The 13,423-nt window shown below is 39.4% G+C and overlaps 1 protein-coding gene across 2 annotated transcripts in view; it reads left to right on the top strand.

Moving 5' to 3' along the window:
* The first annotated feature begins 4,050 nt into the window (after positions 1 to 4,050).
* Positions 4,051 to 13,423, top strand: part of tmem70 (transmembrane protein 70) — a 21,787-nt gene continuing 12,414 nt past the window's right edge. The window contains exons 1-3 of one of the 2 annotated variants that reach the window (XM_043689160.1): positions 4,055 to 4,300; positions 7,020 to 7,122; positions 7,228 to 11,290. In XM_043689160.1, the coding sequence (XP_043545095.1) occupies positions 4,109 to 4,300; positions 7,020 to 7,122; positions 7,228 to 7,661 (729 nt within the window). In that variant the 5' untranslated portion in view covers positions 4,055 to 4,108 and the 3' untranslated portion in view covers positions 7,662 to 11,290. Of the gene's footprint in view, positions 4,301 to 7,019; positions 7,123 to 7,227; positions 11,291 to 13,423 lie in introns of those variants that run through there. The other variant, XM_043689161.1, reaches the window with a different exon arrangement.

The following is a 13,423-nucleotide window of genomic DNA, read 5'->3' as shown; positions in this document are numbered from 1 at the left end:
CCTACATAGTGCCTTGTGCAGTCTTTGCATGGAATCTTGTAAATTATGTTTGTCTTGCACATGATGGGTATAGGGTCTTTCGTCCTGGTGTAATGTTAAAAGATTAAATGGGAATATCTCTCTGGACATTAATGTAATATTAAAGAGTTAAACTGCATTGAGTGAACATCCTGGAAGTGGGTGGGGATGACATTCATGCAAGAATGTGAATGACCCCCACTCCAATTAGACAGTCATTTGCTTCTACTCCTCCTACTATTATCAAATTAAACTCTCATTCAATCTCTTCCATTCAGAAATGCTTTCTAGCCATCCCCTGAAGCTAGGACACATCACACCTACATTGTCCTGGGGAATCATTGAGCCAGGAAATCGTCTGCATACCAATTCCTCAGGATTAGATCATTAGCATTTGCATTACCTCCAAGGATGATCTTATCCTACCATTGTACCTGGGGTAACAGGTGACTGTGAGGCTTGGGTTTGTCTTGAGTGGCATGTGAGTATGAAGGCGTGGCCAGAGTATCTGTAAGCATTGCCAACTGACCTGTATAAAGGAGATGTACTTTCCTTGTTCAGGGCCTCTTTGACTCAACTTCACATGCCTGTGAAGAGGGTCAAAGGGGTCACCTAACTTGTACAGGCTTTAATAAAGTTTAACTGTTTGCAGAAGTTGGTGTGTGCGAATTGCATCTCCTGTGTGAAACCTCAGGATAAGAACTTAGCACTGGTGAGTTGTTGTCTGAGCATGGCTGTCGGTTTATGGGCGATCATGAATCCGTGATTGGAGAAGTCTGGCTATTAATTCCAAGATTTTTTTTTGTGTAAGGTACCATGGCTAGCGAGTTAGATCGGGGCATTTCTTCTTGCGATATTTGTCTGTTAGGCATCTATGGATGAAGTTGCAGGGATATCCGTTCTTGGCAAATACTCTGTAGAGGTGTTTTTCTTCCCTTTGTAGGTCGGGAGTACTGCAGTGTTTTGTAGCCTTTTTGAACAGGGTCCTAATGCAGCTTCTCGTGTGTGTGTGTTCGGATGGTTACTGCTGTAGTTCAGAATCTGGTCGGGGTGTGTGGCTTTTCTGTACATTTTTGTGATGCATTCACTGTTCCGTGTTCTTTCTACCATCATATCCAGGAATGAGAGTTTACTCCTCTCTCGTAAATCTGATCCCTCTGAGCATGGTGTCGATAATCCAGTGTGTGTTCTCAATTTCTGTTCTCTTAATGATAACGTGGACGACACTTTTGTATCTGATTTCTGGAATGACACGACTGATGTGAGAAGAGAGACGGATTAGTTCAAATTATACTCACTGGAATTTAGAAGACTGAAGAGGAATCTTAATTGAAACTTATAACATTCTAACAGGACTAGACAGGGTAAACGCAGGTTGTTCCCAATAACTAGGAAATCCAGAACAAGGGGTTATAGTCTAAGGGTGCAGCCGAGGCCATTTAGGACTGAGATGAAGAAAACTTTCTTCACCTAGAGAGTGGTGAGCCTGTAGAATTCTATGCCACAGAAAGCAGTTGAGGCCAAATATATTTAACATTTTCTTAGGGCTAAAGGGATCAAAGGATATGGGACGAAAACAGGAACAGGGTACTGAGTTGGATGATAATAATGATCATATTGAATGGCAGAGCCGACTTGAAAGTCAAAGGTCCTATCCTGTTTCTACTTTCTATGTTTTAATGAATGCTATAGAATGTCTTATTGATTACATATCAAGTTGTGGTGCAACCCTGCTTAAGAAAAGGATATTATTCAATAAGGAGAACCATAGCTGGGAACTGTCATTACAGATAGATAGTAACTATGGGCTACGTTTTATTCAATTTTTTTGCATTAATAAGAAATCACTGGGATTAAGGACAAAGTTCACATTCCTATTAGCCTCGGTCTTCAAAAGTAGTGGTGGGGGTAAACAGAACCTCAAAATTGTGTTGAAAAAGCTCCATAGATCACCCCACTTTTTTCTATTGTTAAAATTGTATCTTGGAAATATCATAAGTAAATTTCAGAAAGGGTGAAGGATTGAGAATGCCCTGATGTGCCTAGCCAAGGGAGCCTTTGTTCCAAATAGCTTCCAAAAAAGATTGGAATGGGAAAAGCTGAGAATGGATCAGTATTGATAAAGATTATACAAGTTCAATAACGAGAGGACATGCTTTCATCAATAACAAGAGGTCATGCTTTCAAGGTGAAAGGTGGAAAGTTTAAGGGGGATACACACAGCTAGTACTTCAGAGGGTGGTGGACATTTGGAACGCATTGCCAGCAAAGATGGTAGAGGTAGGCATGGTAAATTCATTTAAGATGCGTGCATAAGTAGGTGGTGAGCAGAGGGATACAAATGCTTAGGAATTGACCGACCGGTTTAGACAGTACATTTGGATCGGCTCAGGCTGGGAGGGCCAAAGGGCCTGTTCCTGGGCTGTAAATTTTCTTTGTTCAAGTGGATGCAATATTTCCTATTTCCCATTCAGCACAGAAAATGCAAGATCAGAGGGTATAGTGAATACAAGGCAAGACATGAGATTAGATGAAGGAATTGTCTTAAGACAGCAGTGAAAGGAGGAATGATCTGGATGGATACTGGCATCCCATGAGTTCTTGGAGCTTGCATCTCTTAACACCTGAAAAGAGAAAAACATTTTGTTGTAGCATCGCTTGAAACATAAAATGGAATGAAACTGTGGAGCACATCAGTTTTGAGAGAGTGAATCTGTGTTGTTGGAGACAGATTGAGACTGTACAAGTGACGATGTATGGCAATTTCAGGATGTGATGAGATGAATGTTGGAAATTACTACATTCATGGGGGGATTCCAAACAAGATGGAATTTCTGTTGGAATCAAGTGTGGAATAAGCTAAAGTTGGAGCTGGTTACTGAGGAAAGACATGTGGCTGTGAAAGCAAATTGCCTGTTACTTTACCAAACACAAGAAGGAAATGAGAAAGCAATGAAGATAAATTAAAGGAGACAAATTGAGATCTCACCTGAGAGAAGAACAGAATTTCTTGAAAATAAGCATTTCTGGAGAAGTGGCAGTAAATTAAACATTATACCAAAAGCAAAATACTGTGGATGCCAGGAATCAAAAATAAACATTGAAAATGCTGGAAATATTTTCTAGGTCTAGCAGCATCTGTGGAGAGAACAATTTTAAAAGCAATACCCTTGGGTAGAAATACAGTGCTTGCACAGTGGAGCAGAGAAAGCAAGGGTATAGAAAATATTCCATCAGCAGGGGACTGGAGATTTAGGCTAAGATGTAAAATGGAGATGATTCCTTATCTAAGTAATGATGTAGACGTGCTGGTGTTGGCACAACACTAGGTTACAGCCATTCAGTTTATTTGAAATCACAAGCTTTCAAAGTACAGCTTCTTTGTCAAGTTAAGAAGCAGTGCTCTGAAAGCTTGTTTCAAATAAATTGATTGGACTATAACAGGACAGCAAATGACTTCTGACCTTAGAAGTAATTTGATGGAAAGTCAGCAAACCAACAATACCCTAAATCCACTTTTGCCTCAAAAAGAAAATTGTGAATGCTGGAGATGTGAAACAAAAAAAAAAGTTTGCTGGAGAAACTCAGCAGGTTTGGCAGCATCTGTGGAGAGAGAAAACAAGAGTTAATGTTTGAAATCCAGTGACCTTTCTTCAGAAACTTTGGTTTTATTGTAACCCTTCCTTAGTAAGACACTGCCAACTCCTACTTGTGACCACAGTATAAACTAATACTCTCAGTATTGTTGGATATAACCTGGGGTTGTGTGATTTTTTTTCCCCCCAGTGTGTCAACTGCTATCTCAAATTTTCTTTCGTGGAACTGACGGTTACATTAATATCTGCTGGCCACAAAAAAAATCCTTAAGCTAAAATATTTGATTCCACCAAGGTTTGACTGTTAATGGGTTTGAACTCTACCTTCATTAAACCTCTTCGCGCCCACTCCGCCATCTTGATCAGCTCCTTCTGTTCGCGCTTTTTGTTTTACTTCGGGGCGGGGCTCCTGTAGTAAGCAGCTTGGTGATTGGTGGCTGCCACCAGCCAATGGTATCGGAGTGTGTTGGGAGGTGGGAGCGGCGGTTTTGAAGATGGCGGCGGCGGCTCTGGTGATGCTCGGGTCGAGGTCCCGCTCGGGGTCGCTGCGTCGGCTGACGGTGAGGGGTTTGTGGGCAGCTGCCCGGCCTCTCTCCGCCCTGAGCGTCCACGCAAACCGCCCCACGTCCCAGGCGCCGGATGGACCGCGGGGGCCCCGGTTCGTTGGTAGTTGCGGAAGACCACAGGTAGAGTGAGTGAGTGAGTGAGGTGGGCTGGGCTGGGCCGGGCCTGGTCTATGGAGGAGTCATACTCGATGTGACTGTACAGTCTCTGTGCTCTGCTTCAGGACTGCCGACAGCAATCTGATCGGCAGCGACTCCGAGCACGAGGGTGGAAACATAGGGGCAGGAGTAGGCCAATTGACCCCTCCAGGCAGCTCCGCCCAATCAGTTATGATCCTGGCTGATCATTGAGCTCAGTACCTTTTTTAATCCCTCGCTTCCATTGTCCCCTCCGAACCTCACTCCCCCGCAGAGCTGCGTTCGCTTGTTTCCCCCCCCCCCCCCATCGCTTGATTCCTTTAGCCACAAGTGCTTGACCTCTACCTTGAAAACAAAGTTTTGGCCTTAATCACTTAGTCTAGCAATGAATCTTATACCCCTCTCTGGGTGAAGAAGTTTAATATAGAACAATACTACAATGCAGGAACAGGCTCTTCAACCTGTCATGTCTGCAATGACTGTTGCCATTCTAAACTAATTCCATTTGCCTGCACGTGAGCCATATCTTTGAGCCCTACTTGTTCACGTATCCGTCTAAATGTTTCTTAAGTGTTATTGTACTCGCTTTTTGCCACCTCATCATGCAGTGCATTTCAGGCAACTACTAGCCTTGTGCATCTCCTTTAATTTTCCCTATCTCACCTTAAATCAATGTCCTCTCGTATTTAAAATTTTCACCCTAGGGGAAAAAAGACTGACTATCCATGCCTCTCTTAATTTATATATTTCTATCAGATTGCACTCAGCCTCTGATACACTCATGCAAACAGTCAAAGCCTTCCTGTAGTAATCGACCTGGGAACCCTCTTTTTCACCCTCTTCAAGGCCTCCACATCCTTCCTATATTGTGGCGATCAGACTACACACAACACTCCAAACGTAGTCTTGCATAACTGCAGCATAGCTTGCTCCTCATATACTCAATGCCCTAAGTGATGAAGGCAAGAAAGCCATACACAGTCTCACTCCTAAATCTTTACCCCTTCTCCTTAAGCTAAGATTCCTCCTTCTGGATATTCCCACCATCGGGAACATCCTTCCTGAATGTAACCTGTCTAACTAATTAGAATTTTATAGGATTCTATGAAAATTCTCTCCCTGTCCATTCTTGTAAGCCTTAATGAATATAATCTTAATTGACCCAATCTTTCCAGAGGCTGGCAGCAATCCTTGTGACGTTTGGGATGGGAAACCGTTTGAGATCTTTCTGTGGTTAACAAGCATAGTAACTGCAAATCAAGCTATTAACAACAAGGTGAAGGGTGGAGAAAATACTCCAAGAGGACTGGAGAATTAGACTATGGTATATGACTGGAAATTGTTCTCTAAATATGGAATATTATGTTGTGATAATGACATCCTGGCACAGCAGAGGCATTCATGGTAATTCATATATTCCCAGATCTTCCTTCGGCAAGATAGAGAATGGAATAAAGGAGACTTGGCAAAATTGATTTAGCAGCATGTTGTAATGCTGGTGTGACTGGATGTTCAAGAGGTCAAGGCAGAATCTGTTCGTTTAGAGTGAAATAATTGAGGTACGATTGCATTATTGGATGTCAGTAGACCACCAATTGGTAGAATAGACAAGCAAATTACTGATAGTTGCAAGTATTATAATATGGACGACTTTATTTATCTCGCTATTTACTGGGACAGTAATAGAGTGAGGGGCACGAGTGTATTTGGGATAATTTTCTACATTGCTATGTCTAATCCAGGGCGGAAGGAGACATTGCTGGATCTGACTTTCTGGAATTATGTCAAATGGATCAAAAGTCAGAAGAAAATATTTAGGGAACAGTAGTGACCATTAGGTTTAAGTTAGCTATGGAAGACAGCAAAGAGTGATTTGCACCATCCCTCTTGTTGTTTTAATCTCTCCTGTTTCTCATCCTCTCGCAGACCTCCTATGTTATCAGCATCTGTGCTAGTGAAATTGTAGAAGATGTGTATTGACATGTTTGAATATAATTTGAATACTACTCCAATTAGTAATTTTTCCTAACGTGTGTTGGTGCCACTAGTGGAATTAGACTCTTAAAACGTTTCTAGTGCTAAAAAACCTTTTTTACGCAGAGCAGGAGAGACTGGGATTAGACGTTACTCAAAATTAATGCTACTGCAGGAGCTGAAAGGTGGCATAGAACTTTTGCTCAAAGATTGAGGCAATAAGGTGTATTACTCAGAAAATGAATGTATTACTGCTTGTTGAAATTGAAAATATTTGTGAATGAGGAGACGTATATCTTTAACAAAAAAGTCTATTTCCTTGAGGGAAGATAGTAATATAGTGATGATGTCACTGCATTAGTAATCACTAGACCCAAACCTAATGTGGTCAATATAGATTCAAAGTTCACTGTAGTAGCTGGTGGAATTTGAATTTGTTTAATAAATCTGAAATTGATTGTCACAAAAGCTAGTTTATTCGTGTCCTTTGAGAGGAAAATCTGCTGTTTTTGCCCAATTATGTTTTTCAGTCCCACAGCAATGTGGTTCTGTTAACAGCCCTCTGATATGGCCTAACAAACAATGCAGTTTGAGGACAAATAAGACCGTGCCAGTGTTTCCCATGTCCCGTACTTTTAATATCTGACCTCCTTTATTGAAATTAATTTATTACTAAATCCAGTCATCCAGTTCTGTACAAATACGACAATCACTTTTCTTGTGTATACAGATTTACCTTGCACTCGGTCAACCTATTCGCCACCTTTGCTCAGATGGCAGCAACTTGGAAGGACGGTTGATTTACAGTGGAAACCTGGCCAGAGTAGTACTTGGTATGAAATTAATCCTTTTTAAATTTTGCATTATTTCTAAATTTTAAATGTGATAATGAAATTAACCCTTTCTTTGTCTTGTGTCTAATATCTTTGTGTTTTTAGGGGTGAAATTCTTCTCCTACTCCACCAGCATTTTCACTTTATGTATGATGCCTTATATTCTCCTCCATTCTGGTCTTGGAATTCAGAACCCTGCATTACAGGTGGCTTTCTGTGGCATAATGGGATTCTTTACTTTTTTAAGTCCGCTGGTATTACACTTCCTCACGAAAGGTTATGTGATTCATCTATATCATGATGCAAAAACTGATAACTACACAGCAATCACTTATAGTGTTCTCCTCCAGCAGAAGAAAACTGTTTTCCATCAAAAGGATGTGAAAGTTCCAGGAGTCAGCAAACTGTTCACCACATTTTATGCGAACAACAAGTCACTGCTAGTAAATCCAGTTCTTTTTTGGCATCCAAATGACTACAGTCACCTAATGGGTTATGATCAGCCCTTCTCCTTTAATTTGGATGAACTGAAAAAATAATGATGAAAAGGAAAGGCGATGTTACTTCCACGGCTGTTCTCTCCATCATTGTAGTTAGCAGTGAGCTGCGTTTATATCTTAATTTTGTACATTTGGATTGAACATAAACACAAGGAAGAAATGCGCAGATACCGGAAATTTGAAAGGAAAACAGAACATTTTGTATTCACTTAGCAGATCAAACAGCATCTATTCTTTATAAATGTTAAATTGACATTTTGGGTTTATGTCTCCATCAAATCCATGCTGACGACAGATCTGTTGTGTGCACAACTACAGAATGTATTTTTTATAATGGTTCTAGTTTTTGTTTCTTGTATAACCTCGACACATTTGACATTGTCTAATAGGAAGTGCTTGTGGTTACAGAGAGTTGACTTGAGCCTTCTCTAATTTTCACTTTCTCCAGTTAAACAGGCAATAGCTGTGATTTGAGAGGGTAATTATCTAAAATGGCCTCTACCATTATTGCTTTGAACTACTTGCTGAAGGGTAGTGAAGCAGTTTTGTTTCAAAGAAAAAAATTGTCCTTAATAACACAGATCCTTTAGCTAAGTAGAGTGTGGAATTAAAAGAAAGGATATGTTGCTAGTGGCTGAGATTTAAGCATCTGACTTTTTAAGGTTTATTACTTGGCAGGAGCTGTCCCTTCTGGTGATGCCACTCTATCTGTCTTGCTTTTGTAAGGAAGCACCTGATTGCTAACAGGAAAGTAATGACAGATGCCATGCTGCATTATTTTAGTTGCTTCACTTTTCCATCTTGGAGAGTTTCCCACAGGCGAGAGCTTTATGTTTGTGACCAAAATGGCAGCCTAATTTGTTGATCATAAGATGGAGAAATTACTGTTCAGTGCATCAAAAAAACTAGATAAAAGCAAAATACTGTGAGAAATCTGAAATGAGCACAGTGCTGGAAAAACTCAACAGCATCTGTGGGGAGAAACAGAAAATTGTTTCAGACAATTCCTTGAATTCTGATGAAAAACATTTGTTTGCTTTTGCAAACTGGTGATGTTCTATTTTTATTTCCAAAATACCCAGTTGATCAGTTTATGTAACATATTAGCATGATTGATGTATAAACTGTGTAGATGAAAAAGAGAAAGGCATCTGGTTCTATTGCACACAATTCCTGTTCAATTATATTTTCTAAAGACTATTAAAAAGTGAGAATGGCAAATGGTCTTTCATTTTCCTTAATGCTGCTGAGAAATATGTACGGATCATTTCTTGTTTCAGGTTGTAAAAATCAACTGATACATGACACTAAGGACATTTTCTGTTGTGTCAGCAAATTAGGGACTTGTCACACTTGTAATATAGGCTGATTATGCAAAAGGTTTCTTTATTGGGTAGCAGAATTACTTAAATTTGTACAGAACTCGTCTCAACATTTGATATTCCAAAGTACTTTACAGTCAGTTAGGTAATAATGAAGCATAGTGTTGTAAAGTACAAAATTGTGACAGCCAGTTTGCACACAAGCTCCCACAAACAAATATGATGACCATATTCTTAAAAATTAGTTTGCATATAAAATTACAGTTTAATTCTGTTTCATTGCATTCTAGATTTTTTTTTAAAAAAAGTAACCTGAATGTGGATTGACAGGATGTGGAAGTGCAGGTTTTACAGAAGTTTCCCCTGGAATGTTATATGCATCCAGAACCTATTATAAATGTTGCAATTAATTAAAATGACTTAACCAGATGGCACACTTGCTAACCAAATAATTTTGCACTGTATTCTAATTTAAATGGAGTAGAGTGAATGGAATTGGAAATGACTTTGATTACAAGGGTTAACTATAGAATTTCCTTACTATTCTCCCCCTCTCTTTCCTTCATTTGCTGATTCACCAACCTTTTGTTGTAGTCAGGAGAATGTGATTTCTGCTGTTAAGACCAGGCTAGTTACTGTGGTTAAAATGGATTTGTGATAGTTTTATATCTTGCATCCAAGTGGGGAAATGCATGGCTTTCTGCATTGTAACTCAGCTGTGTACTTTTTTTGACTTCCTTGGTATTTTTTAATGAAATATATTTGTGTAAGTAACCACGAGCTTTGGGATAGGAATGTTTAAGTTGTTGGGTAAAGACGGAAATTTCTGTAATTTGTGAATATTTGATGGAGAATTGAAAGCAGCACGTTTGTTGGGTTGATCTATCATGAGGAGAAAGTGATGTATCATGAGCAGACTAATTAGCTTCTGTGGGATAGAAAAGTAAGGTGTCTTGCATTTTTAACTGCTGTCTTTGTATTAGAAACTTCATTTAGGATTATTATTACAAAATCATCATGTTATTGGTTGTATTTATCAAATCCCAGAGTCCTTGACCTAAGCACAGTTGCCTTTTATGGAGTATTTCCGAACAAAAATATATAAGATTTAATGTGATTTTCAATCTTGAATTGCAAAAGCCAATTTACATTTACAACACTTGCAGGTTATATACAGCAACACCTGAGTCACGCAACAAACACAATATGATGACTTGAAAAACAAATGCATAATGTTGAGCAGGTCAGGTTGCATCTATGGAACAAGAAACAATTAAGGTCTTTGCTAGATTCTTTGCTAGAACAATATTGTGGTGGTTATGGAAATGTGACATCCTTTTGTTTTCTGTTATGGTATGTGAATTTGGTTGGCTTTATTTGGTGCTCTTTGACATTGGTAGCTTTAGTACCAAGATCTCAATTGAGCAGAATCATGATTATTAGCCAAGTTTTTTAAAAAAAAATTAAAAACTAATTACTGAAACATATCCAGTTGTTAAGTATGAATGATTCTGCAATGTTCTATTTTTAGTATTTTATTTGATGTATTTTAAAGTATATTGCGACAAAGTGGTGAATATTCACTTCACTTTAATTGGTTCCAAGAACATAAATAGAAGCTGTAGAAGATTAGTTGGAGCTCTGAACCAACACTTCCATTCATTAAGTGCATGGACAATCTCCATATTGACTCTAACTTCCCTACATCATTCCTTTAGTATGAAAATTCCATCTAATTTTATCGTCAATATTTCTGAATGATTCTCATCGAAGAATTGAATATTAAATTGTGGACAACTTTCTTTTAGACAATTTTTTTTTTATAACCTGTTGGCAAGAGGCATAATGTTGATTTATTGAACCTGACTAGTGATGCTCAGTATGATAACCATCAGCAATGTTAACTTTACACACTTCACTGGACTTTCTTACTAATTTTAATAAAAGTAAAACTAATAAAAATATGGACCTTGAGGCCCAGATACTTCAGCTTTTGTTTTTAAAAAAGCTGTATTTGTTATGAATTCAATTTAGTATTAAGCATTCAGATAATTGCTATTTCTGGTAGTGTCTAAAAGTCCATTTTAAAAATCTTCAACATTTTAGCTGGCTTACATGAAATAAAAAAAATGAACAATCACTGAAATTGATATTCCATTGTGTTGTATAGTTTCTGCTTTCTTAACCCCACATACTATATTTAATGTGAAAGTTATTGTTTTTGTTAAATGCAAAGTCGCTGATTTTTGTAAAGTGCAAGTAATCTTTGTACATCACCAGTGAACCAATTGTAATTAATTTATATGTTTGTTTAGTGCTATAGATTAAAAGCATATTTAAATTTAATGATTTGTATATTGTACATTCTATGCCACTTTCAAAAACATGTCTATATCAACTGATCCATATTATCCAATAGATTCAGATCATGCTCTGCCATTTATGATCCTGGCTGATCAAACACTTCATCGTTGCTTTTTATCACTATTCCCATAACCCTTTATGCTATTGATTACTAAACCTTAAACAAACTTGAAGATTTAGTTTCCATAGCCCTTCTGGATAAAGAATTCTAAAAATTTACTACCACAAATGTAAGTATTAAGTATAGGAGTTGGAGGTCATGTTGCAGCTGTACAGGACATTGGTTAGGCCACATTTCGAAATTTGCATGCAGTTCTGGTCTCCTTACTATGGGAAGGATGTTTGGTTCAGAAAAAAATTACAAGGACATTGCCAGGGTTGGAGGATTTGAACTGTTGGGAGAGGCTGAATAGGCTGGGGCTGTTTTCCCCGGAGTGTCGGACGCTGAGGGTTGACCTTTATAGAGGCTTATAATATCATGAGGGGCATGGGTAGGATAAATAGACAAGGCCTTTTTCTTGGTGTGGGAGGCCAGACTAGAGGGCATAGGTTTGGGATGAGAGGGAAAAATGTTAAGTGGGACCGATGGGTCAACCTTTTCACGCAGAGCGTGGTGCATGTATGGAATGAGCTGTCAAAGGAAGTGGTGGAGGCTGGTACAATTACAGCATTTAAAAGGCATCTGGATGGATCTACGAATAGGAAGGGTTTAGAGGGAGATGGGCCAAGTGGTGGCAAATGGGACTGGATCAGATTAGGACATCTGGTTGACATGGATGAGTTGTACCAAAGGGTCTGTTTCTGTGCTGTACATGTCTATGACTCTTGAAAGCATCTTGGCCTTAAATGGTATCCCCCTAATTCTGAATTATGTCCGTGGTTCTGTTTACCTATGTCTATCCTGTTGAAGTATCCTATAATTTTCAATGCGATCACTTCTTATTCTACCACTTCAGTGGATACAGGCCCAGTTTGGCCAATTGGCCTTCACAGAATGTCATCCTGGGAACCAGTCTGGTTAACCTTTGATGCATTCCCAGAAGGTTACTACCAGTGCATCCCCTATCCCTAGTGAGTTTTGAGAAGATTTGTAGCTCAAGTTGAGGTTCTGGATGTAGGTTTGCTCGCTGAGCTGGAAGGTTCGTTTTCAGACATTACATCACCATGCTCGATAACCTCTTCGGTGAGCCTACACTGGCCTGCTTTCTATTTATATGTTTTGAGTTTCCCCAGGACCTGATCAGGTGTACCCGAGAACGCTGTGGGAAGCTAAGGAAGTGATTGCGGGGCCTCTTGCTGAGATATTTGTATCATTGATAGTTGCAGGTGAGGTGCCGGAAGACTGGAGGTTGTCTAATGTGGTGCCACTGTTTAAGAAGGGTGGTTAGGACAGGCCAGGGAACTATAGACCGGTGAGCCTGATGTTGGTGGTGGGCAAGTTGTTGGAGGGAATCCTGAGGGACAGGATTTACATGTATTTGGAAAGGCAAGGACTGATGCGGGACAGTCAACATGGCTTTGTGCGTGGGAAATCGTCTCTCAAACTTGATTGAGTTTTTTAAAGAAGTAACAAATAAGATGGAGGGCAGAGCAGTATTTGTGATCTATATGTACTTCGGTAAGGAGTTCGACAAGGTTGCCCATGGGAGATTGGTTAGCAAGGTAGGATCTCACGGAATACACGGAGAACTAGCCATTTGGATACAAACTAGCTCAAAAGCAGAAGGTGGTGGTGGAGGGTTGTTTTTCAGACTGGAGGCCTCTGACCAGTGGAATGCCACAAGGATCGGTGCTGGGTCCACCACTACTTTTTCGTCATTTTATATAAATGATTTGGATGTGAGTATAAGAGGTATAGTTAGTAAGTTTTGCAGATGACACCAAAATTGGAGGTGTAGTGGACAGTGAAGAAAGTTACCTCCGATTACAACAGGATCTTGATCAGATGGGCCAATGGGCTGAGAAGTGGCAGATGGAATTTAATTTGGATAAATGCAAGGTGCTGCATTTTGAGAAACCAAATCTTAGCAGGACTTGTACACTTAATGTTAAGGTGCTAGGGAGTGTTGCTGAACAAAGAGACCTTGGAGTGCAGGTTCATAGCTCCTTGAAAGT

This window comes from Chiloscyllium plagiosum, chromosome 4 (assembly GCF_004010195.1).
Source record: "Chiloscyllium plagiosum isolate BGI_BamShark_2017 chromosome 4, ASM401019v2, whole genome shotgun sequence".
In the NCBI taxonomy this organism is placed as follows: domain Eukaryota; kingdom Metazoa; phylum Chordata; class Chondrichthyes; order Orectolobiformes; family Hemiscylliidae; genus Chiloscyllium; species Chiloscyllium plagiosum.
This window is presented reverse-complemented; position numbering and strand designations above follow the sequence as displayed.